This window comes from Oryza brachyantha, chromosome 9, assembly GCF_000231095.2.
Source record: "Oryza brachyantha chromosome 9, ObraRS2, whole genome shotgun sequence".
NCBI lineage: Eukaryota > Viridiplantae > Streptophyta > Magnoliopsida > Poales > Poaceae > Oryza > Oryza brachyantha.
The window spans coordinates 8614617-8641238 of record NC_023171.2 but is presented as its reverse complement, the minus strand read 5'-3'; the positions used below and the strand labels follow the sequence as shown (position 1 = coordinate 8641238).

The 26622-nt window shown below is 46.7% G+C and overlaps 4 protein-coding genes across 4 annotated transcripts; all 4 read left to right on the top strand.

Annotated features, from left to right (window-relative positions):
- Positions 1 to 2077: 2077 nt before the first annotated feature.
- On the top strand, positions 2078 to 4350 carry LOC102720179 (probable inactive receptor kinase RLK902). The gene is made up of 2 exons (XM_040527766.1): positions 2078 to 2099; positions 2159 to 4350. The coding sequence occupies exon 2, from the start codon at positions 2196 to 2198 to the stop codon at positions 4140 to 4142; it is 1947 nt and encodes a 648-aa protein (XP_040383700.1). The 5' UTR covers positions 2078 to 2099; positions 2159 to 2195; the 3' UTR covers positions 4143 to 4350.
- Positions 4351 to 10001: 5651 nt separating this feature from the next.
- LOC102708740 (probable cinnamyl alcohol dehydrogenase 8C) lies at positions 10002 to 11993 on the top strand. The gene is made up of 3 exons (XM_006660546.3): positions 10002 to 10355; positions 10638 to 10751; positions 10867 to 11993. The coding sequence occupies exons 1-3, from the start codon at positions 10033 to 10035 to the stop codon at positions 11759 to 11761; spliced, it is 1332 nt and encodes a 443-aa protein (XP_006660609.2). The 5' UTR covers positions 10002 to 10032; the 3' UTR covers positions 11762 to 11993.
- Positions 11994 to 19302: 7309 nt separating this feature from the next.
- On the top strand, positions 19303 to 20951 carry LOC102708463 (probable cinnamyl alcohol dehydrogenase 8C). Its single transcript, XM_006660545.3, has 3 exons — positions 19303 to 19496; positions 19651 to 19764; positions 19903 to 20951. Exons 1-3 carry the CDS (start codon positions 19414 to 19416, stop codon positions 20795 to 20797), a joined length of 1092 nt encoding a protein of 363 aa, XP_006660608.2. The 5' UTR covers positions 19303 to 19413; the 3' UTR covers positions 20798 to 20951.
- Positions 20952 to 23559: 2608 nt separating this feature from the next.
- On the top strand, positions 23560 to 25199 carry LOC102719897 (probable cinnamyl alcohol dehydrogenase 8A). Its single transcript, XM_006661139.3, is given in 4 exon segments — positions 23560 to 23710; positions 24009 to 24122; positions 24244 to 24936; positions 24938 to 25199. Coding segments are annotated over 4 exon segments (1068 nt in total). The 5' UTR covers positions 23560 to 23630; the 3' UTR covers positions 25119 to 25199.
- Positions 25200 to 26622: the final 1423 nt, after the last annotated feature.

The window sequence follows — 26622 nt, the reverse complement described above, 5'->3', positions numbered from 1 at the left end:
GCAAGCAACGGCCACACGGCCGGGGAACCGCCACGTACGTTGTGCTAGCTCGCTTCGCTTTCCACCCACGCTCGCTCTCTTGAGGCACGTTTTTTCTTCCTCCTTGGTGTAACTTTCTCCTCCTTTGCAACGTTAAACGCATAGGATCTCCGTCCCTTGCCACGACAGAGACCAGCCCTTCTGCAGCTGCACCCATGGGAGCAAAATCCGCGTTCCTATACGCCCCTAATCTATAGTACTCCATCCGCTTTCAAATAATTAACATCAGTTACTCATTATTTGGTAACTTTGACCATTTATCTTGTTTAAAAAAATATTATGTATATAAAAAAATATGTTATATTAGTGATGTATGGCATATAAAAAAAAGCCTAAATATACCATACTATAACTTTTACTTATCATCAACTGATCGTTTAAATATTATTAATGATTAAAGTTAAAATAGTAATGCTTAACGGCGACAGGTTAGTAAAGACGGAGGGAGTATATTTTCTCCGGTCGCCGTAGTGGAAACCCTCTGACCACGGCGGTCTCTCCGGCCGGAGCTCGAGAGCTTGCGCGTACGTACTATTCCTCGGAGAGTTCGGTCGCAATCCCAACGCCAAGGACACACGTGGTTTATGGGGTGTTTATTTCTAAAAATATTTTCTAAAAATATCGCATCGAATTTTTAGACATCTAGATGAAGTGTTAAATATATATAAATATTAAAACTAATGACACACAGTTATGGAGTTATGGAGGAAATAGTAAGACGAATCTTTTGAGCCTAATTAGTACATGATTAACCATAAATACTACAGTAACCAACGTATACTAATGACGGATTAATTAGACTCAAAAGATTCATCTCACCGTTTTCAGGCAGAATCTAAAATTTGTTTTATAATTAGACTGTGTTTAATAAAATTTTGATGTGATGTTTTTTAAAATAAATTTGCAAACTAAACCAGGCTCGCCCATGTGGCCGCCCGCCGTCTCGCGCAGCGCAGCACAACCTCACACGTACGGCCGATCGATCGGGCAGTGCGGTACACGCAACTAGCAAATCGAGCGACGACAAGACGACGGGTTAATTAACCTAACATGTAGTAGCCAGTAGTAGTACGTAACATGGACTAATCAATGCTTTCTTCTCGATTAGTACTTGATTTTGGAAAAGAAGTCTAAATAGGCGATATCCTCTTATCGATTACATTTTATATAAATCATTATTAATTTTTTTAAAAAAAATCATAAATATAGATTAATATGGAGTACAAAATATAACACTCTACAAGAAGTTTGAACAAAATATAATAGATTTAACAAATAGGACTATATATTATTCATAGTTTAATTTATTTATTTTGTTACAAACTGCAGAAATTATATTTAAATGTGTATGTTCATGAAATGACATATATTATATTATCTATTTTCATAAATTTTTAAGTATTTTTAAATCTATTTAAATAATATACAATAGATAAGGAGGTTCATTCAAAACTTTAATCCACTCTGGTCAGGGGGTGGTACCAGGCGTGGGGCAGTTTGAGCTGAAGCCTCACGCCTGACAAAAAATTACACTAAAAAATTATTATTTTTAGTTAAAATTTATCTAAAAATTTATATTTTATTGTTAAGTTATAGGCTTAATAAATTTATATTTCCGCCCCTGACTCCGGTTGATTCGTAGGGGAGACGCCTTCTGGATCGACTCCGAGACGTCCATTTGGGACGCACACATCTTCTTCGACGGCCGGTGGCTGGCTGGCCGTGCTTGCTCCGCCCACCAGCTAGCTCTCGACCATCAATCCACCTTCCACCTAGCTGTGGAGCACATGCACGTCGGCCTCCATCGATCTGCCGCGCGTATCTGCTCCTCCCCTGCATACTGCAAACCGCTTCCATCCAACGCTTCCAATGCACGTCCCTTTCGCCGTGGAGCAGTCGCTGTCGCCGTCGCCATCGTCGTCTTCCTTTGACTCCTCTTATAATACGCGGGAGGAGAGCGCGGTTGCACCGGTGCCACCGGCTTTGCGTCCAAGCCGCGCGCGTTAGCTGCACCCTCCTCGTCTTTTTTTGGTTGGACTCCGTCGTCACTTTGCGGCTGGGTGGTTCTTTTTAATTTGCGGCGGCGGCGGCGGTGGTGGTGGTGCAAGACCGTGTCGAGCGGCGGCGTTGGGGGGACTGGGGGAGACGACGATACGATGTTACCGCGGGGGGCGCTCGGGTTGCGGGTTCTTGGCGTGGCCATCGCAGTGTGGTGCGCCGCGATCGGTGGCGGCGCGGGGCAGGACCTCGCGGCGGACACGGCGGCGCTGCTCGCGTTCCGGGACGCGGTCGGCGCGCGGCTGCCGTGGGCGCCGTCCTCCTCCTCCTCCTCGTCGCCGTGTGGGTGGCGCGGCGTCCGGTGCGACGGTGCCCGTGTCGTCGCGCTGCAGCTGCCCGGAGCGAAGCTCGCCGGGAGGGTGCCGATTGGGACCGTGGGCAACCTGACGGGGCTGCGGACGCTGTCGCTCCGCTCCAACGCGCTCTCCGGCGAGATCCCGGCGGATATCGGCAACTGCGGTGAGCTCAGGGCGCTCTACCTGCAGGGCAACCAGCTGTCCGGCGAGATACCGGAGGGCTTCTTCTCGCTTCAGTTGCTACAGCGGCTCGACCTCGCCCAAAACCGCATCTCCGGCGGGGTCTCGCCGGAGTTCAACAAGCTTAGGCGGCTCGCCACTCTGTACTTGCAGAACAACAGCCTCAATGGCACCCTCCCCGCCGACCTTGACCTCCCGAGGCTTCAGCTCTTCAACGTCTCCTACAACGACCAGCTCACCGGCTCTGTGCCGGCGTTGCTCGCCGATGAGCCGGCGAGCGCCTTCATTGGGACAGGACTCTGCGGTGATCCTCTAAGCCCGTGCACAAACCCTGCGCCACCATCACCGTCGCTGCCTCCCTCTCCGCCGATTCCGCCGCCTCCAGCTGCTCCTCAAGATAGCAAGAGCAGCAAGCTCTCCGGTGGTGCAATTGCCGGCGTCGCTGTCGGCGCCGCAGCGGCGTTGTTGGTGGCGCTCGCGGTGATCATCCTCCTCTGTTTGAAGCGTCGAACGAGAAAGGAAGGGGGGCCCGCGTACACCGACGAGGACGCGTCCCCGGTGTCTGTCACGGTGGCGAGGACGGACAAGGCCGAGATGAAGCGGTCGCGCTCGTCGCAAGCAGCGGCGAACAGCGCCAAGAAGCTGGTGTTCGTCGGTGGCGAGCCGGACGTGCCCTACGACCTGGAGACGCTGCTGCACGCGTCGGCCGAGGTGGTCGGGAAGGGCTGGCTCGGTACGACGTACCGCGCCACCCTTGAGGGCGGCGCCGCCGTGGTGGCCGTGAAGCGGCTTAGGGATGCGCCCATCCCGGAGAGCGAGTTCCGCGACAAGGTGGCCACGCTCGCCGCCCTCCGCCACGAGAACCTCGCGCCGCTCCGCGCCTACTTCTACAGCAGGGGCGAGAAGCTCCTCGTCTCGGACTTCGTCGGCGCCGGAGCGCTCTCCTCCCTCCTCCACGGCGGCAGCGGCGCCGTGCGACGCGCGCGGCTCGGCTTCACGTCGCGGGCGCGCATCGCGCTGGCGGCGGCGCGCGGCGTCGCGTTCATCCACGGGGCCGGCTCCTCCGCCCACGGCAACATCAAGTCATCAAACGTCGTCGTCAACCACGCGCACGACGGCGCCTACCTGACCGACCACGGCCTCGTCCAGCTGCTCGGCGCCGCCATGCCGCTGAAGCGGGTGACCGGGTACAGCGCCCCGGAGCTGACGGACTCGCGCAGGGCGTCGCGGGAGGCGGACGTGTACAGCTTCGGCGTGCTGCTGCTCGAGCTGCTCACCGGGAGGATACCGGCGAACGCGGTGCCGGGGTTGGACGGCGTCGACCTACCGCAGTGGGTGCGCTCGGTGGTGCAGGAGGAGTGGACGGCCGAGGTGTTCGACGCCAGCGTCGCCGACGAGGCGCACGCCGAAGAGGAAATGATGCGGCTGCTAAAGCTCGCCATCGAATGCACCGAGCAGCGGCCGGAGCGGCGACCCGTCATGGCCGAGGTGGCGGCGCGGATCGAGCACATCGTCGACGGCGCCGTCCGGAACGCCGACGTGGACGATTCCGAGAGCGTTTCATCCTGACCACTCAACCTGATCTCGCTCTCAGTAGCTTCAGCGACAATATTTTTAATTTTTCAGTTCATTGGTGAAAAACTGTACAATTTTTTTTCCAAATTTTTCAACATGTTCATACTTCACACTGTGATTTGTACAGCATTTATTTGTTTCTTTGTCTTCTGCATATTAGTGTTTGGTGAATTTCATGTACATCTTTGTTCATCATAGTTATGCTACCGACAGTAACAACCTACGCGCTTTGGAACTCAAAATTGAATTTTACTAGTGTTTGAAAATTATTTGGGAAATCATCAACTCCCATAATTTCCAACACCTAAAAGTTTGGGTTACTGCAAAATGGAGACTTTTTCTAATGCAGCCTTATCTTGACATGGTCGTGTCTCGGTGCAGGGCGGATCTACCACTGGGGCTAGGGGGGCTTCAGCCCCTCCTATCCGGTCGGCGCTATTGAAGCCCTCCTTAGCCCCCCCCCCCCAAACAACAAAATTTTAGTATTACTAAAGATAATAAGAGCTAGAAGTAGACATTAATGTTAATGAATCTTTACTCTCTTTCGTCTAATCTCTCATAATATTTTTTTTGGATCCACCACTGTCTCGGTGAGTCAATTTTAGGCTGTTCATCAGCAGCCTAATATAACGGCTTGAAGGGTTCAAAACTCGACCTGGTATTAAGAAATTATTATCAAGAGTGTCACTGTCCTGCTTCAGTTCAGCCAGCTGACCGGGCAAGGACGGCAAAATGAGAACGCAAAATTCAGTTCAGATTCGGGCTGGCAAAAATTTGATGGTTCAGTTGCCGGAAATGGAACAGATGGTGGATAGAGAACTGGTCTCCCATTGTCTCGCGAAACGTCTAATTAGCAAACAAAAAATAATTTATGGGTAAACTTATATATGTCCATAACGACATAAAAGCAAATACTGAAATAAACCACGATAAAACCAAAATAAGTCTCCAAAATTAAGTTTTTAAATTTAAAATCTTACTTATAAGCAGTTGCACCGATGAAACAATAGGAGTTGCGGCGAATATAGTGACCTAAACTCTGAATAACTTAGTGATCAGCGATTTGTTTATCAATCCGATTAGATTAACCCTAGTTGGACGAAGAATTGCAAATTCGACTTGATAGTTTTGGCGGTTTAGATTAAGAGCGTCAAACGATAAATTTTGATCCAAAAGGTTAAAAGTAGTGGCAATCAAATTTATGATGTATGTTCAGATCTTAGAGAATTTTGTAGCTGCGTCTGTTGGGTATGGATATATATAAATGTTTGGAATGACTAGTTAAATACACGTGCTTTGCTACGAATTTTATATTCCGCAAGAAAATAAACTGAGATATAAGTATAACAATTTAATCTTCAAACCTGTTCATAGAGATATGTTGTATATGTGAGTGTTCATACTATGGCCCTGTTTGCTAGAGTCTAGTGTGGAGCTGCTCGAACGCAATTATATCCTTATACCCTTATAGTTTATTTTTTAAAAATTACTTTGATCTATTTTACTCTTATTTTGTATGGAGCTAAAACCGTTTGGTTAAACTCCAGTTTTAGAGCCCTTTGAATCACAGGAATAAAAAAACGGAGAAATATGAAAAATATAGGATTCTGACAGAATGTATGTGTAAAACAAAGGATTGTAAAACACAAGAAAAATATAGGAATGACCGTTTGATTGGACCACGAGAAAAACATAGGAATTTGAGGAGAGATATAGACTCAAAGGATTTTTTTCCATGAGGTACAACCTCTTGTTAAATTTCCTCCAAAACTTATAGGAAGATGTATTCCATAGAAATTCATAGGGTTCATTCTTTTTATTTAAAGGGTTTTATAGAAAAAATTCTAATAAAATTTTTATGAAATTCCTTTGAATCAAAAGGGCAAGCTGTAACTGTAGCTATGCTAAACGGCCGTATGATCAGAGAGAGAGAGATCTATTATCTAGCAGAGCCCAGGTAATGGGCCTTATTACGAAACTATTGGGCCTCCAAACAGACACACGCCATGCTACTGCCTAAAACTGATAAGAACGTGCCATTTGGCATTTGCAGAGAAGAAAATCATCAGGCCTTGTTTATGTGATCAATCATCGTCCCAGCCCATCCATATGTGTAAGCTGAAAACATAATGTGAAAAAGAGAAACTTTTATATGCGTTGGTGGGCTGACATTCAGATCAACTCAAATTTCAATGAGCAGATGGAAATGAAGGCGAACTGCTCCGTCCGTTTTGGACATGAATATTACTAATAAATAAGTAGGTGGAATTAAATGGAAAGAGATATTTTAATGGGTCGAGTAGAGATAGTACGTGAAAAGCTTTAGCTCTTTAGCTCTTAAAGTCTGTAATGACAAATTTTAAGTGCTATACGTGGTTATATTTTGAGATGCAGTGAGCAGTTGATTATCATGACAAAATTATAACTTTTTACCTATCTATTAAAACTTTTTTAATGTTAACATATACTCGTACCTTTCTATTGGTTTCTTTAAGCCCACACTCTTTTTTCTTCTTGTCATAAAAGAAACGGAGTTGGTCGTTGGGGATCACCATATATCATCACGACTTGTTTCCATCAAAGTAGTGGCAGAGGGAGAGGGGTGAATTGGTGAATTCTTTTTGCACAATAACAAATATACAACTTCAGTGCTACAAAAATGTAGCAATTTATACTCGAATAAGAAGTCTAGCTATGCAAGAGATTAAAAATGCCATTCATTTTATTAGACTTTTAACTTTCATAAATCTAAATCATATGGACCAATCCATTAATTTGTTGTTAAGAATCATTGTTTCTAACCGAGCCACTTAAGTTGAAGGCTTCAACCCATATTGCCAAAATTCTAGCTCTTGGTCACCGTGCGTACAATGGTGTTAGTCTGACCAAATAGTTTTCGAGGTAGTTGTTCTGACTTACGATCTCATCTTTTTCTTCTACTTATGTTTTATAAGCCAAAATTTAAATTTTCAACATTTAATTTAGAGTTGGTTGGGATTTTTCACTGAAGTTTATTTTCCAGCCATAGTTTTTAGATCGCTAACAATACGTTTATAAACTTTTTATTAATAAATTATATTTTTATTTGTAACTAAGTCGCTTAGCTTATATGCTAACCTTTAACGTAGTTCGTACGGTTTATAAACAAGTACCACCTCCATTCCCAAATATATATTAATCAGGCGGAGGCAGTAGCTTATAAGCCTTGTACTTTATGTAAGTAAAAAATCTTAGTTAACTCTACCTTTTGGTTTAACTGTAGTGTAAGAATAATGTGTGGCTTCAAAAATATCAAATGAAAAGGTTATTTGTCTATTTATTTAAACCGTTTAGTTTATTTGCAGGCTCCTGAACCTAAACAAAGGAACCTAAGAGTAACTTATGCTTTCCAAAAACAAAAACAAAACTATGAGCTTAATCTTTTGGGTTTATAAAGTACTACCTCCTTTATAAAATATAAACATTTCAAGGCTATTTAGCAAATATTAAGATCGAGAAGAAAATATTGTAAATGAATGGAAGGAGGAGAATATGTAGGCATAAAAAATGAATGGAAGGAGGAGAATATGTAGGCATAAAATAAGAATTGATGGTACCACTGGTGCTGTAAATAGTATTAAAAATAATTATATTATGATATAAGATTTAAATAGTATTTTAGGATGAAACAAGCAGCAGCTAATTAAGCCTTATTTAGATTGCAAAAATATTTTGTAAAAACATCACATCAAAGTTTTGGACATATATTTAAAATATTAAACGTAGTCTAAATATAAAACAAATTTCAGATTCCGCTTGAAAACCGCGAGACGAATCTTTTGAGTCTAATTAATCCATCATTAACACATGTTGGTGACTGTAGCACTTATGACTAATCACGTTCTAATTAGGCTTAAAAGATTCGTCCAACGATTTTTCCGTAACTGTGTAATTAGTTTTAATGTTTATGTATATTTAATGCTTTATTTAGGTGTCCAAAGATTTGATGTGATGTTTTTGAAAAATATCTTAAATCTCCTGACAAGATACTGAGATGCAACTGTCACAGAAGGACAGCCACAAAGCCGGAAGAAAAATCAATCAATACCGGGTGATCCAGCCAAACCCAAATAGGAGGATTCCATTGCCGACAGTCGCTTTTGCCTGCACATGTCACGGGCCCAAACGCCTCCGTGTACCTATGTTCGGTCCTTGTCTTAATTCTCATGATCTTAGGATTTGGCTCAAACAAGTTGGATCCATTCTTATCCAACCAAATCTCATGTTTTTGCAAAAACTTTATACGTAAGAGTTATTTTAAAAAAGTAAACAGCTTTGAAGCTTAGAATAACTAATACTAATTTATCATTTACTAATAAGATATATATGATTTTTTGATACTTTTATTCCCTCACTCATCCCTAAGTCATTTTAATTTTGACAAAATTTACAGACAAATATACCATTATCTATAATACCAAGTTAGTTTCAGTAAATCAATAATTGAATATATTTTTTAAGTATATTTGACTTATGTTAAAAATATTATTATCCGAAAGTCAAAATGACTTATAATAAAAAAGGGAGTATTTATTTCTTAGTATGTCCTAAAATAAGTGGAACCACCGGTTTAAAGAGTAAAACATACAGGTCGTCTTTAAACTTGTCTATTGGGCAAAGTATTCTAAACCCTCGAGTGCATTTCCTCTCGTCTATTGCATGCTATCTAAATAACAATTAAAAAAAATTAAAAACAAATGTGAAAATAGATTAGTATAAGATATATTACTACACAAACATGCAAGTTTAAATATGACTTCTATAATCCATAACAAAAATATCAAATTGAACTTTGAATAATATATGTATACTCATAGTCATATTTGTTATTTTTGTTATAGATTATAGAAGTCATATTTGAACTCGCATGTTTGTGTAGTGATATATCTTATATTAATTTATCTTTACAATTTTTTTTCAATTTTTTAAAACTATTTAGATAACATGCAATAAATAAGGGAACTTCATATCTAGATCACCCTACAGCTTGTTAAAATTTATCGTCACAGTCCCAAATTGTCACAAGCCCTATAGGGTCCCTCATGCCGTTGACAGGTTATGCTAGCTCACACCTTTTCTATTTGATGCTGACGTAGAAAAAGAAAAAAAATGGGAAAAAGAAAGAAAAGATGCGAGAAGGAGAAGGAAAAACAAAGAAACGGAGGGGAAAAAGAAAAACTTTTTTAGGTATGTCCAACTTTTCAATCATGTGATGATGCCTTCTCAGCATCCATTTGGCATGTAAGTTAGTGACTCGTAATAAGATTCTAGTAGTTTGGATCAGGATGACATACCTTAATAAGTTTGAGGTTATATATATATTCCTCTTTAGAGTATAATTACCTAGATAACACAGGCGGGCAAATTTAAAAAAGATTGTGCTCTTTATTTTAGTTTAAATTTAAACCAGAAGGATGTACTTATCATCTCTAATGAAATAGCATATGACGTTAGAAGTACCGTCCGATCAAACAGACCATTAACGCAAGGATGAGCAAACATATTTTTGGGCACAACAAATCCCTTGTCATCCAATTGTTTGTTTGATTATACGCCACAATCAAAATTTAAATTTCTAAAGATTATTTCTAGAGTTAAATTTAGGATTTTCAGTCTGTACACTTTCTAGTGTTGGCTTTTAAACCGGTAATAATGCAGATATAAAGATATTTGTCCGTTAGTTATTTTACTGTTGCTTTTTTCATTATTGTTTCGCACGGTTCATTCCGGCCCCTAAGTTTTTTTAGAGTTTTGGGATATTTACCACGTTATCTCAAAGAAAAAGAATCCAGTTGAAGCTCCTCTACCGGTCATCACTCCACCTGAGCCAAGAACACGAATAATTATGTCACGTCGTTCTCACTGCACCGCGTTTCTCACCTCGCCATCTTCCTCCTCCTCCACCTCCACCTCCTTTGCACCTCGAATCGGCCGCTCCCTCTCCTCCATCCGCCCCAGCGCTAAGCTGCAGCTCAGGAGAAGTTGTGCTGTTGCTGCGAGTACCACCGCCTCGTCGCCGGCGAGAGACCTACAGAAGGTGAGCGCCACGCGTGCGGGTGCGGCGGCGGTGGCGGCAGGGGGGATGGAGCAGCAGCAGGGCAAGGCGGCGGTCGGATGGGCGGCCAGGGACGACTCCGGTGTGCTCTCCCCTTACAACTTCTCCAGGAGGTCAGCGACCAGATCTCGTTTCTTTCTCTCATCTGCTTCGTCATGTGAGAATTCTGGCCATGATTTCGAGCTGGGAGAAGATACCTCTCTCTCTATCTTAAGATTCAGTTCGGATCAGCACACAAGAATTCAAGAACAAGAACCTCTGCTTTCTTTTGCATTGTCTGATCTACGAAATTCGCTTGATTTGGTACTACTACTAGCTACAATAGTGTTCTGTAATCTGCAGTAGTAGTGCTCGATGGATAATCTTATCTGCTGCTGGTGACTACAAATTTTCAGGGTTCAGAAAGACGATGACGTCACCATCAAGGTGCTCTACTGCGGCATCTGCCACACCGACCTGCACATCGTCAAGAACGACTGGAGAAACGCCCTGTACCCCGTCGTGCCCGGGTAATCGATCCTGTCCATTTTTTCTTGGATTCAAGCTGGTTTATGGGGTGTGTGAATCGATGGGGTTGAATGGAGCTAAGGAATGGGCGGCAATGGGGGCGTACTCATGCTGCAGCCACGAGATCCTCGGCGTCGTAACCGACGTCGGCGCCGGCGTCACCAAGTTCAAAGCCGGGGACACGGTGGGGGTGGGCTACTTCGTCACGTCGTGCCGCGCCTGCGAGACCTGCGGGAAGGGGTACGAGAACTACTGCTCCAAGATGGTCACCACGTGCAACGGCGTCGACCACGACCACGGCGGCGCGGTCACCCAGGGCGGGTTCTCCGACGTCCTCGTCGTCAACGAGCACTACGTGCTCCGCGTCCCGCCGGGGCTGCCGCTGGACAAGGCGGCGCCGCTGCTTTGCGCCGGCGTGACGGTGTACGGCCCGATGGTGCTCCACGGCCTGAACGCGCCGGGCAAGCACCTGGGCGTCGTGGGCCTCGGGGGGCTCGGCCACGTCGCCGTCAAGTTCGGCAAGGCGTTCGGCATGCGCGTGACCGTCATCAGCACGTCGCCGGGGAAGCGGCAGGAGGCGCTGGAGCACCTCGGCGCCGACGAGTTCCTCGTCAGCCGCGACTCGGACCAGATGGCGGCGGCGGCCGGCACCATGGACGGCATCCTCGACACGGTGTCGGCCTGGCACCCGATCACGCCGCTCTTCTCCCTGATGAAGCCGATGGGGCAGATAATATTCGTCGGCGGGCCGACCAGGCCGCTGGAGCTGCCGGCGTACGCCATCGTGCCCGGCGGGAAGGGCATCACCGGCAACTGCGTCGGCGGCATCAGGGACTGTCAGGCCATGCTCGACTTCGCCGGCGAGCACGGCATCACCGCCGAGGTGGAGGTGATCAAGATGGACTACGTCAACACGGCGTTTGAGCGGCTGGAGAAGAACGACGTCCGCTACCGCTTCGTCATTGACGTGGCCGGCAGCCTCGCCTCCGGCGCCGGCGACGCCAAGATATGAAACCCCCTGTGGCCTCGAGCGAGCGTTGAGTGATGCAATAAGTGGAGCATGTCTCCTCACTTGCTTCTTAATTAATTATATTATTATGCTTATTTACGAATAAATGCTAGGAGGATATTTTGTTTCAAGTCAAGTTGCCCATACTCTTAATCATCTTTTGGTAGCTTTATATTTATTTTATTTAGGATAAGTTGTTAGTCACTATCACGTTCCCTTTAATAACGTGTTAACGATATTTTTTAATAAAATTTTATTGCAAGCATGGACGATATGCTAGTAGGTAGAAAAAAATTAATTCTAAGAAGAATTTCTTTTCATCTAAGTGGACGGGTCCAGGAATCTTGCTCCCTCGTACCCAGAAAAAGAGAATGGAAGAATTCTTTTTTTTTTAATGATAAAGGAGCCATAGAATTATGTTTGCCATAGGATAGATCCAAAGATTTCTAGGGCCATTAGATTTTGCTGTGTATGCAAATATAGAGCTACCTAGAGGTAGAAAGATATGAACCTTTGATAGAATAAAATTACCTTAACCAATGGCACTGGAGTAATTAAAAAGAAAACTTTAGATTTAATTGGGTAACTAATCCATTTAAGTCAGTTAATTAATCAAATAAGTTTTCAGGCTTATTATGTTAGGAGTTTGTTGTGTTAGATAGGTAATCAAGGAGAAGGTGAAGAGTTCTGAGAATTAATCCAATGATTAATTATGGAATAATAACCAATGGAAATTACATCTAATTGATGGTTGGTTCATCATAGAGTGGTGGAGTATGGTTAATAATAAATTACTCTGCTGTCTTTCTCTCCATATTCCATGAATCTCTTCTTATTCATCTTTCATTTCTCCCATAAAAGAAGAATGTATTTGATGTCCCATACATGTGAGAGAACAACATATGTTGACCTTAATTGTTACCTAGTTTTACAGGGTGATCGGCATTGTATTCCTGGCATCGACGTCCTGTGATGACATCTTTTGCAGTTGAGTCGATGATCAATGGGTATATTCAGTACGAAGTTCTATCGGGCGTGCTAAAAATATGTTGACGCTAAAAGTTAACTTATGACATGTCATATACGTAGGCCTAGAAGTCTCTTACATCGCTTTAGTGCAGGGACTAAATTCTTAGAATCTCTACTAGAAAATAGGCGTGCCAATCAATTTGACCCTACAACTGATCAGATATGAAAACACAGAGAAAACATTAACCCTAAATACTCTATCGACTAGATAGCCGATATCGCTTTTAGGACCCTAGCAGATGAATAGCATCGCTTGGCTCTATAGGAATTTATGATAATCAAATATAAATATACCATAAACTACTTATATAATAACCAATCAATCGATCAATCACCAAAATTAACATTAGAAGAGCGGACTTGTCACGCCCAGAAATTTACACCAAATTTCTGAACAATAGCATACATTAAATCTCGGTCCAGGAATCAATCCGAGTACACACTATGACAAATTAATACACAGTTTCACGACTTAAAAACAAATAAAAATAATTATCTATCGAAATGCAGCGGAAAAGGAAAAACAAGACTAGACCATTCAGCTGGCGATGACGGCTCCACACCACAGGCACTCTCGACGGCGTACTGAACCTTACTTCAACCTTCGAAACAACCTTCTGACTCAGGCTCTGGCACTTGCTCTGGTGGGGGAAAATTAAGCAAGGCCGAGTACAAACCACCATACTTAACAAGTAACACTCAAGAGAGGGAGAATAATGAATGCAATAGGGTGCAAGGAATAGGCCAAGGTTAAATTGTACAAAGCTGCAGTAATTTAGCAAAACAGTAAATAAAATAGACTGAAATAAAAGTAAAGTAAACATTTAAAATAAACATCCACTGTCCAACGTTACACCACGTTGCAACAGGCCCAAACCACTGTCGAACGTTACACCACGTAGCGACAGGGTCAACCCTCTGCCAACGTTAAACCACGTTGCGACAGACCCAAACCACTGCCAACGTTACACCACATTGCGCAGGGCAAACCAGTTCCAAGATTAATAAAATTATTAAAGGGGTTCAACTAATCCCAGTGAGTCTGTCAGTTTGCCCAATAACCGTGGGCACGGCTATTCGAATAGTTTTACTCTGCAGAGGTGTACAACTTTACCCACAAGACATGGCTACCAAGCGTGTTACCATGCCCCAACGTATCACCACGATACCTCAGTACGGAAAATATGATAAGACCTTTCACCTAACCCTCCCTAGACAATCGCACCACACTTGAGGTTTCACCCCCTCCTTTACACCAAGTCAGGCAGTCCCCTCTTGTGCCTTGGTAGATCCGGAAACAGCAGAGGCTTTCGTTACACCACGATTGCCCGTCCATACTCCATCACGCCTACCCTTGCCTCGGTACGTCGAATAGGGACAAGCTAGATTACGAGTCTCACCGCTGCCCATTCTGGCTTGTGGTTAGTACGTGTAAGACCTTCAGGGTTTCCTGAGAACCGGTCCTTAATTGCCATGGGCACGACTCTCAAAACCATGCACCCACAGCCCCATAAGCAATATTTTAATCCTCAACGGGATATTTATAATGATTACTACCATTAAAGGTCTATTAAAGTGTAACAGTAATTAAATAATAATTGGTGAGCTAGTTGAACTAAGCATGACTAAGCATTGACTAACCCTAATTCTAGTCAAATTAACCCTGGGAAGACAATAATAATGAATGGGAATCAACGGATATATTGGTAAATGCCCAATAGATAAATAAAGTAAATAGATTTGTATAAAACAATGCATGTTTGAATGTAAAGCGAGGAATTTTATAAACATAGGTTCATATGATCAAAGAAGGGTGCCACTTGCCTTGCTTAGACCCACGAAGAACTTCGGCGACGACTTCGAGAACGAACGGCACTGCGACGGGGTCAAAACCTACGACAAACAAGACAAAACAAACAAAACAGGCTATAAGACTACTGAAATAGAGAAAGAAACTATTTTTAATGGATTCTTGGTATTTTTCTAGATTTAATGAAACTTGAATGGACCTAAACGGAGACTAGATAAATTACTTATGAATTTTAGAAGTTTAACTGTGTTTTTAAACTAAACAGAAAACCTTAATTGAATTATTGCGCAATTAATGGGGCTGCTGACGTCAGCGAGGAGAGAGGAGCTGACGGTTGACAGGTGGGGGCCACCTGTCGGTGGGAGAGAGGGGAAGTGGGCGGCTGACACGCGGGCCCGACCGAGAGGGAGGGGCTGGCGGGTGGGACCCGCTGGCCAGTGAGAGGGAAACAGAGAGGGGGAGAAGAGGGCGGCTGGCGGCGAGCGGCGCGACGGCGTACTCGGCTTTGGCTGGAGCGGAGGAGGGAGAGGGCGGCTGAGCGGCGGCGGTCGGCAACCAGCGACGGCGGCGGGGTCCGGCGAGGGCCAAGGAGAAGTGGTGACGGCCGGCGGCGAAGGAGATCGGCGGCGGCGACGGAGAAGGTGGTGACGGGCGAAGGGACGGCGACGAGAACGGGGACAACGAGTCGGTGTGGAGGAGGCGGAGATGGCGACGGGGTGGCGCGGCTCGGAACGGCGACGAGTGGCAGGATCGGGTGGCGGTGGAGGACGTCGGCCGACAGCGAGCGACGGGGCGCACTCGCGGTGGCACGAAGAAACAGAGGAAGGGAGGAGAGCGGGCTCACCGGGGTGGCGCGGTGACGACGGCCGATGCGACGAGATCGATCGGTGCCAGGCGACGATGGCGCGGCGGCGCGGCAGAGCGGCGTCGGCGGCGCGAGGGAGAGGGGGATTTATAGGTGGCGGCTACCGTGCGTAGGGCGGGGAGGCGGTGACGGCGCATCGCGGCGACGGCCGGGCGGCGCGGCGCGGAGGAAGAGGAGGGGGATGCAGCGGCGCGGCGATGCAGGAAAGCAGGGGCGGCAAGACGACAGCGTGACGGCGACGACGTTGGGCGGCGACCCGGCGGCGGCGGTGCGTGGCTCCTGGCGCTTGCCGACGGCACGGGGAAGTCGGCAGCGCGGTGAAGAGGAAAGAAAGAGGGAGAGAGGAGAGGGGAGCTCACCAGCGGCGACGGAGAGCGGCAGCAAGTCGGCGAGGATGAGGCAGAGGTGGAGACGCGGACGAGCGACGGCTTGCGATGTTCGGTGGCGAGACCGGCTGACGGCGGCGGAGCGACGGGGCGCGGCGGAGGAGAGGATGAAGGGACGGCGAGAGCGCTGGGACGCCCACCAGCGGCGGTGAAGGTCAGCGAAGGGTCGGCGAGGTCGAGGCGGAGGCGACGACCCGGCTGGACGGCGGGAATTGGCGTCCGGCAGCGAAATCGAACGGTGGCGACGACGGGGCAGCGCGGCGGCGGCTCGGGCGGGTGGAGGAAAAAGGTGAGCGGCGGCGCGAGGCGGCGGGGATTTTATAGGGGAGGATGGCCGGCTAGGGCGGCGAGGTAGTTGGAGACCGAGTTGGTGACGCGGCGGACTCGGCGGCGGCCGTTGCGGCGGCGGCGCGGCGTCCGGAGGAGTCGGGACGGAGGCGGACTCGGCCGGCGCCCGAGTTCGGTCGCTGACAGGCGGGGCCCGCCTGTCAGTGGCGCAAGGGAGGAAGGAGGCGAGGCGGACTTCGCCGCAGCGCGGGCGCAGACTGGCGAAGCTAGGCTGGCGGCTCGGGGCAGCTGGGCCGAGCGGCGGCCCCGGAGGGATGCGGCGCGCGCGGGAGAGGCCGGCTCGGCTGGGCTGGCCGAGCGGGAAGATGGGCCGGCTCGGCTGGGCCGGCCCGGGAAGGAGAAGAGGAAAAAGAAAAATGAAAAAGAAAAGAGAGAGGAGGAAAATTGGACTTCGGCCTAATTTGGGAAGGAAGGGAAAAAGAAAGGAAAAAGGAGGGAAAAAGAAAAGCCCCATTTTTGTCGAGTTTTAAATTAATTTGTTTGGCCAAATTTTATACTTCTGCAATTTGAATTTAAATCCAGTTAGTCGATTTGCGAGCCTCGATTTAGTTGAGTTAATTTCTTTTAGAGGGATTTTTTCTGAGTTAATTAAGCCAATTGTTATTTACGAATTTCTTTTTAGGATTTTAGGCTTAAGATAAAACTCCGGGTGTGACAGGACTCAACAGAGGCAGTTCTAAAGCCGATTCGATGAACGATAGATTATTATTCTACAAATGATTCCCAAGCGATAAGGTGTATTACACAAACTAAGCATAATGACCTAGACTACTAGCTTAATCATCAAGTATAAGCAATATTAAATGAGCAGATGCATATCTATTCTAAACCTAGAAGATCGGACTAAACTGAGACAACTCAGGTTTAAACATGGTCATGATTCAACCGAAGATAATATTGTGTAACATCAATGATTAACTATTAACCCAACGTAATTCACCCACTTATCCTGTTAAACCTCACAACTCAGGAAGACATCTATTATTAGATCGGATCAAATTATCATAGATAAGACCGAACCGAGGCAATACGTAATTGGAAACGATATAATTACAGATGAACCAATGATTTGCAGGTCTAACAAGCCCGCCGATGAACTACTAAGATATTACTGACTAAAACTCCAATAAAACAGAACATGCATGCATTTAATCTACTCTATAATCATGAACCTAGATAAATACAATTAATCGGACTAAACCAGGAAGTGCATCTAATAGTGCATACCCAAAAACTAGATCAGTACTCACGCATGACTCGTGATCGAAGGCATACAACTACTTCAAACTAGAACATAGATCAAAGCAATCGTAAGACTTCGGATAAACCGTCAAACATATTAGATATAAAATTGGACTGAACCGAGAAAATCATATCGAACCTATTAAACTAGTTGACGAGCATGAACTTACATCGCAAAGTCGACTAATCTTGCTCCGACAGCTCACTCCGTTGGAATTGGTGGTGATGCGCCAAAATAAGTGTACTGATGTGTATCTGATCTATTACAAATTGGGCAAAGTACGAATTACTCCCCTGAATTATTGCGATCAGCCGAATTACCCCCTAAACCCGAAAACCAGACATCGTTTACCCTGAACTTTCAATACTGGGCAAATTACCCCCCTCGACCCGATCCAAAGCGATTTTGTCCTACGTGGCATACATGTGGCAGTCCAGTCAACATTTTTTTAATGGTGGGGCCCACCTGTCATAGCATATCTCTCTCTCCTCGTCTTTCCTGGGCTAGAGAGTAGGCGAGGGCGAGGGTGGCGGGCTCTCGACGCGCACGACGCCATGCGGGGGCAGGTGGTTGGCGATGACGGCAGGTCAACGAGCTCGGCTGGCTCCAGTTCCGGAGGGACGCGTCGCGCCGACGAGGTGGAGTAGTAGGATGGCAGCATCGACGGCGAAGAGGAGGAACTGGAGCTAGGCGGGCGAGGGTGGGGGCAGGCAGAGGGCGAGGGCAAGGGCGGTGGACAGCGGCGGGCAGGGGCGAGGACTTCGGCCGGCGACACACGGGGACAAGGAGCGGCTGCACCGCAGTGCCCGTGTGTCCGAGCTCCGTGCCGTCGCGACGATGGGGATGGAGGTCGCCGCCTCCGCCGCTACCACCAGAGTGGGCTGAGCTCATCGACTCGCCGCAGCCGCGCGACGCCGACTGCCCGCCGTCCGCATGGCCTCTGCCCTCGCACGCTCGCCTGGCCGCCGTGTGCGCCGATCGCCCGTCGCCCTCGCCCCCATTCGCTCTCCAGCGCGCGAGAGAGGGAGAGAGTGGGGTTATGATAGGTGGGCCCCATCATTAAAAAAAGAAAATGATGACTGAAAATGCCACATGTATACCACGTATGATAAAACCACTTTGGATTGGGTCGAGGGGGGTAATTTGCCCAGTAATGAAAGTTCAGAGTAAACGATGTCTGGTTTTCGGATTTAGGGGTAATTCAGTTGACCACGATAATTTAGGGAGGTTATTCATACTTTTTCCTTACAAATTATCAGGTTTTGTATTTATATCTTTACAACCGACTCACACATATACGTATACGTATCTTTTAACTAATCTTAACAAATATAAACTCTATCCTTCCTAACAAACCAATACCGAAACTAAGTTACTATACACATCCTTTACCAAACAGACTTTGCAACTTGCCCAAATCAATCTCTGTCCATCTCAACTTTCAATCAGACTCTTTTGCCCCTATCTGATTCGACTATTAACCTAATTCGGGTACCAGTTCGATTCAGCTATTAGTCCGATTCAATCAACAATCCGATTCGGCCCCAAATCTACACCCCTGCTACTAACGGCTAAAAACTAATTTTTGTTGTTAACAAGGGGACAGGGATCTAGGCCGCGCCACGGCCTGCCACCCGCAAGAGACCCACCGTGCAGGAGAGCACCGCCTCTGTGCACAATTATAATGCATGAGACAAGTACGGGAGAATTTTATACCCGCAGACAGGTGTGGGTAATTTAGTGGACGAATTTAGTTTCAACGGGTATGGTATGAAGCGTTGGAACCCGTCGGGTGCGTACCCGTTACCATATCTATTTAGACCTCGAATCGGCTGCTCCCTCTCCTCCATCCGGACCAGCTTTAAGCTGGAGCTCAGGAGCAGTTCTGCTGCTGCGAGTACCACCGCCGCGTCGCCGGCGAGAGACCTGTAGAGGGTGAGCGCCACGCGTGCGGGTGAGGCGGCGGCAGAGGGGATGGAGCAGCAGGGCAAGGCGGCTGTCGGATGGGCGGCCAGGGACGACTCCGGTGTGCTCTCCCCTTACAACTTCTCCAGGAGGTTAGTGAGCTCGCTTCTTTCTTTTTCTCATCTTCTTGGTCATGTGAGAATTCTGGCCATGATTTGGAGCTGGGATAAGATGTCTCTCTCTCAGTAGTAGTGTTCGATTTGCCGTATGAAGTGTTCTTATCTGCTGCTGACTAAAAATTTCCAGGGCTCAGAAAGACGATGACGTCACCATCAAGGTGCTCTACTGTGGCATCTGCCACACCGACCTGCACATCGCCAAGAACGACTGGAGAAACGCCAAGTACCCCGTCGTTCCCGGGTAATCGATCCTATCATTTTTTTTCTTCGATTCTAGCTGGTTTATGGGGTTGCATGGAGCTAAGGAATGGGCGGCAATATATGGTGGCTTTCTTTCGTTTGTTTGCATGGGTCACGGTGGCGCATGCATGCGGCGCAGCCACGAGATCATCGGCGTCGTCACCGACGTCGGCTCCAGCGTCACCAAGCTCAAGGCCGGGGACACGGTGGGGGTGGGCTACTTCGTCGCGTCGTGCCGCTCCTGCGAGACCTGCGGGAAGGGGTACGAGAACTACTGCTCCAAGATTGTCAGCACGTGCAACGGCGTCGACCACGACCACGGCGGCGCGGTCACGCAGGGCGGGTTCTCCGACGTCCTCGTCGTCAACGAGCACTACGTGCTCCGCGTCCCGCCGGGGATGCCGCTGGACAAGGCGGCTCCTCTGCTTTGCGCCGGCGTGACGGTGTACAGCCCGATGGTGCTCCACGGCCTGAACGCGCCGGGCAAGCACTTGGGCGTTGTCGGCCTCGGCGGGCTCGGCCACCTCGCCGTCAAGTTCGGCAAGGCGTTCGGCATGCGTGTGACCGTAATCAGCACGTCGCCGGGGAAGCGGCAGAAGGCGCTGGAGCACCTTGGCGCCGACGAGTTCCTCGTCAGCCGCGACCCGGGCCAGATGGCGGCGGCGGCCGGCACCATGGACGGCATCCTCGACACGGCGTCGGCGTGGCACCCGATCACGCCGCTCTTCTCCCTGATGAAGCCGATGGGGCAGATTATATTCCTCGGCGTGCCGACCAGGCTGCTGGAGCTGCCGGCCTGCGCCATCGTGCCCGGTGGGAAGGGCATCACCGGCCACGGCGTCGGCAGCATCAGGGAATGCCAGACCATGCTCGACATGGCCGGCGAGCACGGCATCAACGCCGATGTGGAGGTGATCAAGATGGACTACGTCAACACGGCGTTTGAGCGGCTGGAGAAGAACGACGTTCTTTACCGCTTCGTCATCGACGTCGCCGGCAGCCTCGCCTCCGGCGCCGGCGACGCCAAGATATGAAACCTCAATGTGGCCTTGAGCGCTGAGTGACGCAAATAAGTGGAGCATGTCTCCTTCACTTAGTTGCTCTTAATTATAGATAATTATGCTTATTCACGAATAAATTAATAATAGGAGGATATTTTGTTTCAAGTTGCTCATACTCTTAATCATCTTTTTGGGAGCTTTATATTTAATTTATTTAGGATAAGTTGTTGGTCACTATCACGTTTCCTTTTCATTTCTGATATTAAAATGCTATAAATCTATTCAACTCTCTCTTTCTAAATTTTTGACCACACGCACTCACATGATTCGGGAGATAAACCATTGTTAACCATTGTAAAATGTCCTTTAGTGGCTGGGCAGGTTTGGTCGACCTTGGTTGTACTACATCCGTCCACAGAGACCACAAAGGGATTTTAGGTACTGGTAGCCACCCTGAATGTTGCGCCGATTATTATTGTTGATATCATCAATATTAATGTATTAATTGTATATAAGAAATATTTGTTATTAAATGATGATGAAAGTACATGAGTAATTTGTTTTAAAGCCTCAAAAGACAATTGGTAGCTATTAGATAGAAAAAATTCTAAGAAAAATTCCTTTTCATATAAGTGGACAGGTCCAGGATTGTTTTCACTAGGAATCTTGCTCTCTCAAAAAGTTTTAGTTTTTGGTACCAAAGAAAAAGAAAATGGGAGAGTTCTTCTTATTCCATATAATAAAGGAGCCCTAGAATTCTCTTTTCAATCTGTTTGATCCAAGGATTTCTAGGCCATTAGGTTTTGCTGTGTATGCAAGAAGGTATATAGAGCTACCGAGAGGTAGAACGATATGAACCTTTTATGGAATAAAATTATCTTAACCAATGGCACTGGAGTAATTAAAAAGAAAATTTTAGATTTAATTGGGTAATCGATCCATTTAAGTCAATTAAATTAAATAATTTTCAAGGTTTATTATGTTAGGATTTTCTTGTGTTAAATACCTCATAGGTAATCAAGGAGAAGGTGAAGAGTTTTGAGAATTAATCCAATGATTAGTTGTGGAATAATAACCAATGTAAATTACATCTAATTGATAGTTGGTTCATCCTAGAGTAGTGGAGTATGGTTAATGTTAAATTACTCTACTCTCTTTCTCTCCATATTCCATAAGTCTCTTCTTATTCATCTTCAATTTTCCCTACAAAATAAGAATGGATTTGATCTTCCGTACATGTGAGAGAACATAGAAATACACGTCGACCTTAGTTGCCACCACCACCCACCCCCTCCACCACTCCTGTCTGCCACGCTGCTATCGGAGCACATCGCCAGAAAACCCGATGAGTGAAGCCCATGAGTGGTGGCATCCAAAGACGAGAGCGGGTTCGGCTTCGGTCCCGGTGCCAATGGATCCTTCCTACCCCACGCATCCTTCCCCCTTGAGCTCCCGTTTTCTCCATCGCCAATCTACTCGGGCTGGTCCTGACACTACTTTTCCTATTCCTCTTCAACACGTCGCACGCGATGCCAATGGATCCTTAACACCAAATTGGGTTTTCACTTATAGAAAAGTGGAAACACTACAATGATGTCTTCAAGGAGGAAACTAGAGCTGGTGCGTTGACATCGTCGGCAGCGGCTAGAGATGATGGCTAGACACTACTTTTCCTATTCCTCTTTCACGGTGTCGCCTACAAGTTTCTACTCACGTGCTATGGTTGGTTGCCATCTTAGGTGTTGGTGCCGTCTTTAGTTCTCAAGTTATCTGTGCTTTGTTCTCTTTCATATATGTAGTTTCTCCTTCTTACTTTCTTTTTTCTATTTTTTTGAAAACAAAACTTTACTCTTGTTAATACTACCTCTGTCCCTAAATGTTTGACACCGTTGACTTTTTTATACACATTTGAACTTGCATGTTTGTGTATTGATATATCTTATATTAATCTATATTTACAATTTTTTTTAGATTTTTTGATGACTATTTGGATAGCATGCAACAAACAAAGGGACATTCTCTCGAGGGTTTAGAATACTTTCCCCATGTTTGACCATTCGTCTTATTTAATTTTTTTAAAAAATATGTAAAGCTATATATATATATATGCATAAAAGAATATATAACAATAAATGAAATGATATAAAATTAATTAATAATATGTAAATATTTTAAATAAGATGGATGATTAAACATGTATAAAAAATCAATAGCGTTAACCGTTTAGAGATGGAGGAAGTACATTCTAGTAGACCTTATGGCATTGTTATGCTCGAAAAAAATACTGTATAATGCTAACTTTTCAATAACTTTGGATATGTCAAATACCATGTGCCAGCAACAAGACCCCAACAGCACAAAAACATCTCTATCAGCAGTGGGTAAGAGTAAAAAAAAAATCGCACGAGCCGCCGCCGGTGGGGGCGAAGAAGAGCAAGTAGGGCAAGTTGCAAACAATGGGTCAGGTTGGGGCACCACACTTCTGTGCTTAAACAGTTCTTTTTCTCCAAATCATTAAGAGATTAAGATATCTTAATCTATTATTGTACTATATCAATCACGATCCTGATTAACACCATGAGTGAGGTAGGTACACAAAACCTGAGAAAGAAAAAAATGGCCATCGTTTTTGTCTTGATTTCTCCATGGGCCATGGCACAGCAGTAGCTGGAGATGGCTGCGTGCGTATTGTCTGACGTCGCCATGTCCAGTGGGTTAAGCTTGTTAATTTTGGCTGCTGTCTATTTAATGGCGGTCTCTGGGGATTGCCAGCATCGCGCCCAGATTCCTGAGTCTTCAATCCAACTACTACTCTACCAATAGCTTGTAGTAGAGAAGGGATCGAGCTAGGAGTACGTGGTGATCAATGGCGGACGGCACGGCGGTGCTCGGGTGGGCGGCGAGGGACCCCTCCGGTCACCTCTCCCCGTACAGCTTCAAAAGAAGGTAGTACTAGTAAATATTATTACCTTTGTTTCGTAATGTAATGTTTGACCTTTTCGGTTGCGACGTTTAATCATTCGTCTTGTTTAAAAATTTAGTATAAATATAAAAAATGACAAGTTATGTTTGAAGTTTGTTTGATAATAAAGTAAGTCATAAGCAAAATAAATGATATTTTTATAAATTTTTAAATAGGACGAAAGGTCAAACATTACAATTAAAAAAAGTCAAACATCTTGCATGCTCGAGATGTACGTGGATGCCACTGAATTTGCGGCGATGGCCGGCGATGTGCGTGCAGGGTTCAGAAGGAAGACGACGTGACGATCAAGGTGCTCTTCTGCGGGATCTGCCACACCGACCTGCACGTCATCAAGAACGAGTGGGGCAACGCCATGTACCCCGTCGTCCCCGGGTACGGTGATCTCGTCGGCGTGCCGCCGGCCGCCGGCCGCCTGTGATATGGCATGTCTTTGTCCGTGTGGTGCTTTGCAATGCATGGCTGGCTGATGAGAGCGCGCTGCACGGGATTGCAGGCATGAGATCGTCGGCGTTGTCAGCGGCGTCGGCGGAGGGGTCACCAAGTTCAAGGCCGGCGACATGGTGGGGGTTGGGTACTTCGTCAACTCGTGCGGCTCCTGCGACAGCTGCGGCGAGGGGTACGACAACTACTGCCCGACGAGTGTGATCACGTCCAACGGCACGGACTACGACGGCGCGACCACCCGGGGCGGCTTCTCCGACGTCTTGGTGGTGAAGCAGGACTTCGTCGTGCGCGTGCCGGGGACCCTGCCGCCGGAGGGCGCGGCGCCGCTGCTGTGCGCCGGCGTGACCGTTTACAGCCCGATGGTGGAGTACGGCCTGAACGCGCCGGGGAAGCACCTCGGGGTGGTCGGCCTCGGCGGGCTCGGCCACCTCGGCGTCAAGTTCGGCAAGGCGTTCGGGATGAAGGTGACGGTGATCAGCACGTCGCCGTCGAAGCGCGAGGAGGCGCTCGAGCGGCTCGGCGCCGACGCGTTCCTGTCCAGCCGCGACGGCGAGCAGATGGCGGCGGCGGCGGCGACGATGGACGGCATCATCGACACGGTCTCCGCGGGGCACCCGCTGGTGCCGCTGCTGTCGCTGCTGAAGCCCAAGGGGCAGATGGTGGTGGTGGGCGCGCCGAGCACGCCGCTGCAGCTCCCGGCGATCGCCATCATCGATGGCGGGAAGCGCGTGGCCGGGAGCGGGGGGCAGCGTGGCCGAGTGCCAGGCGATGCTGGACTTCGCCGGGGAGCACGGCATCGCGGCGGACGTGGAGGTGGTCGCCATGGACGCCGTGAACGCCGCCATCGCCCGCCTCGAGAGGAACGACGTGAGGTACCGCTTCGTCGTCGACGTCGCCGGCACCATACACGCCGCGCCGGCCTAGGTAGCCATAGCCGTTCGTTCTGGCGTGTTGGTGTCCAAGCGTGTGCGTCAACTGTGTCATCGTGCTTGCGGCTTGCGTGTATCCGTGTGACGAGTGTAGCATCGTGCCGTCGTTTGGTGTGAGCGTGCCTTTTGCCATTGATGAAGCGATAATAATGGAGTGTTTTGAGCTCATTTGGTTAAGTCGTCGCCGTCGCCCTGCCGAGCTGGGAAGTGGGTCCGAGGGCTGCACGCTCAAATAGAATAGTTTTATAGCATCTCCAACAGAGCTGTTTCATTGCTCTTCAAGCAAAATTTTAGCAATTTTAATAAAAAATCAAGCTTCAACAGAATTACCAATTTAGATGGTCAAGCCATCTTGTTGGCCAAACCGTCCCTCACACTTGCCAAATTTGACCATCTAAGATTGCCTTGCTAATTATGGGTCTCACACATAGGCCCCCATACATATTGTCGTTCTCCACATATCTAAAGAATTGTACATGAAGATGATGTTAGATTGTGTAGTCTACGGAGTAACGGAGAGAAATATATTTGGTTATTTGGTCGAATAGACAGATGAAGAGCTAAAAATGGAGATACGGATGAAGATGCTCTTAGAGCCAAATAAGGTTTTAAAGCTTTTGAAAATAACTGGTCATAAAAATCTTAAATTTGTAAGAGCAAAGAGCAAAAGCAAAACTAGTAAAAGTAAATAATGTTCTGGTACTAATAAACAGAAACAACACTAGCAAATAGTGTTGTGAACGGTGTTCTGTTACTAGTGAACAGTCACACGCGAGTGAACAGTTGCCTTGTATACCAGGAGAAAATTTCAATTTCATATAAAATTAATGTAATGTATCCAGAATACATAATTAAAACATGTCTAATAGAAGCTAGCCCAAATGATATGGAAGAATTTGAAATGCATACAGAAGAATTATTAAAATTAGGAGCAATAATGGGAAGTCCGAGTCCTCGTAGATCGACGGCGTAAGAAATCATGCTGAAGAAGTTAGAGGTAAATCAAGGATTGTTCTCAACTATAAACGATTAAATTATAATAGCATATAAGAAGCTTACAACATTCATATAAACAAGAATGGATAAATAGAATACAAGAAAATAGATATTTCTTAAAGTTTGACTTAAAAGGGGGATTTCGGCAAGTAAAGATGACAGACGACTGCTTTCACCTCCCCTGAGGTTATAATGATAATATTAATTAAGTGAAAGTAGCTTATAAGAGAGGATAACAAACCGGGAATAACCAACTCTTACTAATAAATAATGACAGCTATTAAAATTCACGATGTCTAACATTCAGGCTAGCTTTCACCCATGTACGTGGTCATTGTTCACTAGTACCGAACCATTGATCACAACCCTATTCGCTAGTATTGGTTATTATTCACAAGTACCAGAACACTGTTCACTCTACTATCTTCGCTAATTACGGTTTGCAAATTTAATATTTTTAGGATCATTTGTAGGCTGGCGAAACCTACTGATACTACCGGTGT

Bases quoted from the DNA above. Each gene is read 5' to 3' on its own strand.
- LOC102708463 (XM_006660545.3), top strand. From the start codon at position 19,414: ATGGAGCAGCAGGGCAAGGCGGCTGTCGGATGGGCGGCCAGGGACGAC. The intron at 19,497-19,650 runs GTTAGTGAGCTC...AAAAATTTCCAG, and splicing joins CCTTACAACTTCTCCAGGAG to GGCTCAGAAAGACGATGACG. The intron at 19,765-19,902 runs GTAATCGATCCT...CATGCGGCGCAG, and splicing joins AAGTACCCCGTCGTTCCCGG to CCACGAGATCATCGGCGTCG.
- LOC102720179 (XM_040527766.1), top strand. From the start codon at position 2,196: ATGTTACCGCGGGGGGCGCTCGGGTTGCGGGTTCTTGGCGTGGCCATC.
- LOC102708740 (XM_006660546.3), top strand. From the start codon at position 10,033: ATGTCACGTCGTTCTCACTGCACCGCGTTTCTCACCTCGCCATCTTCC. The intron at 10,356-10,637 runs GTCAGCGACCAG...ACAAATTTTCAG, and splicing joins CCTTACAACTTCTCCAGGAG to GGTTCAGAAAGACGATGACG. The intron at 10,752-10,866 runs GTAATCGATCCT...CTCATGCTGCAG, and splicing joins CTGTACCCCGTCGTGCCCGG to CCACGAGATCCTCGGCGTCG.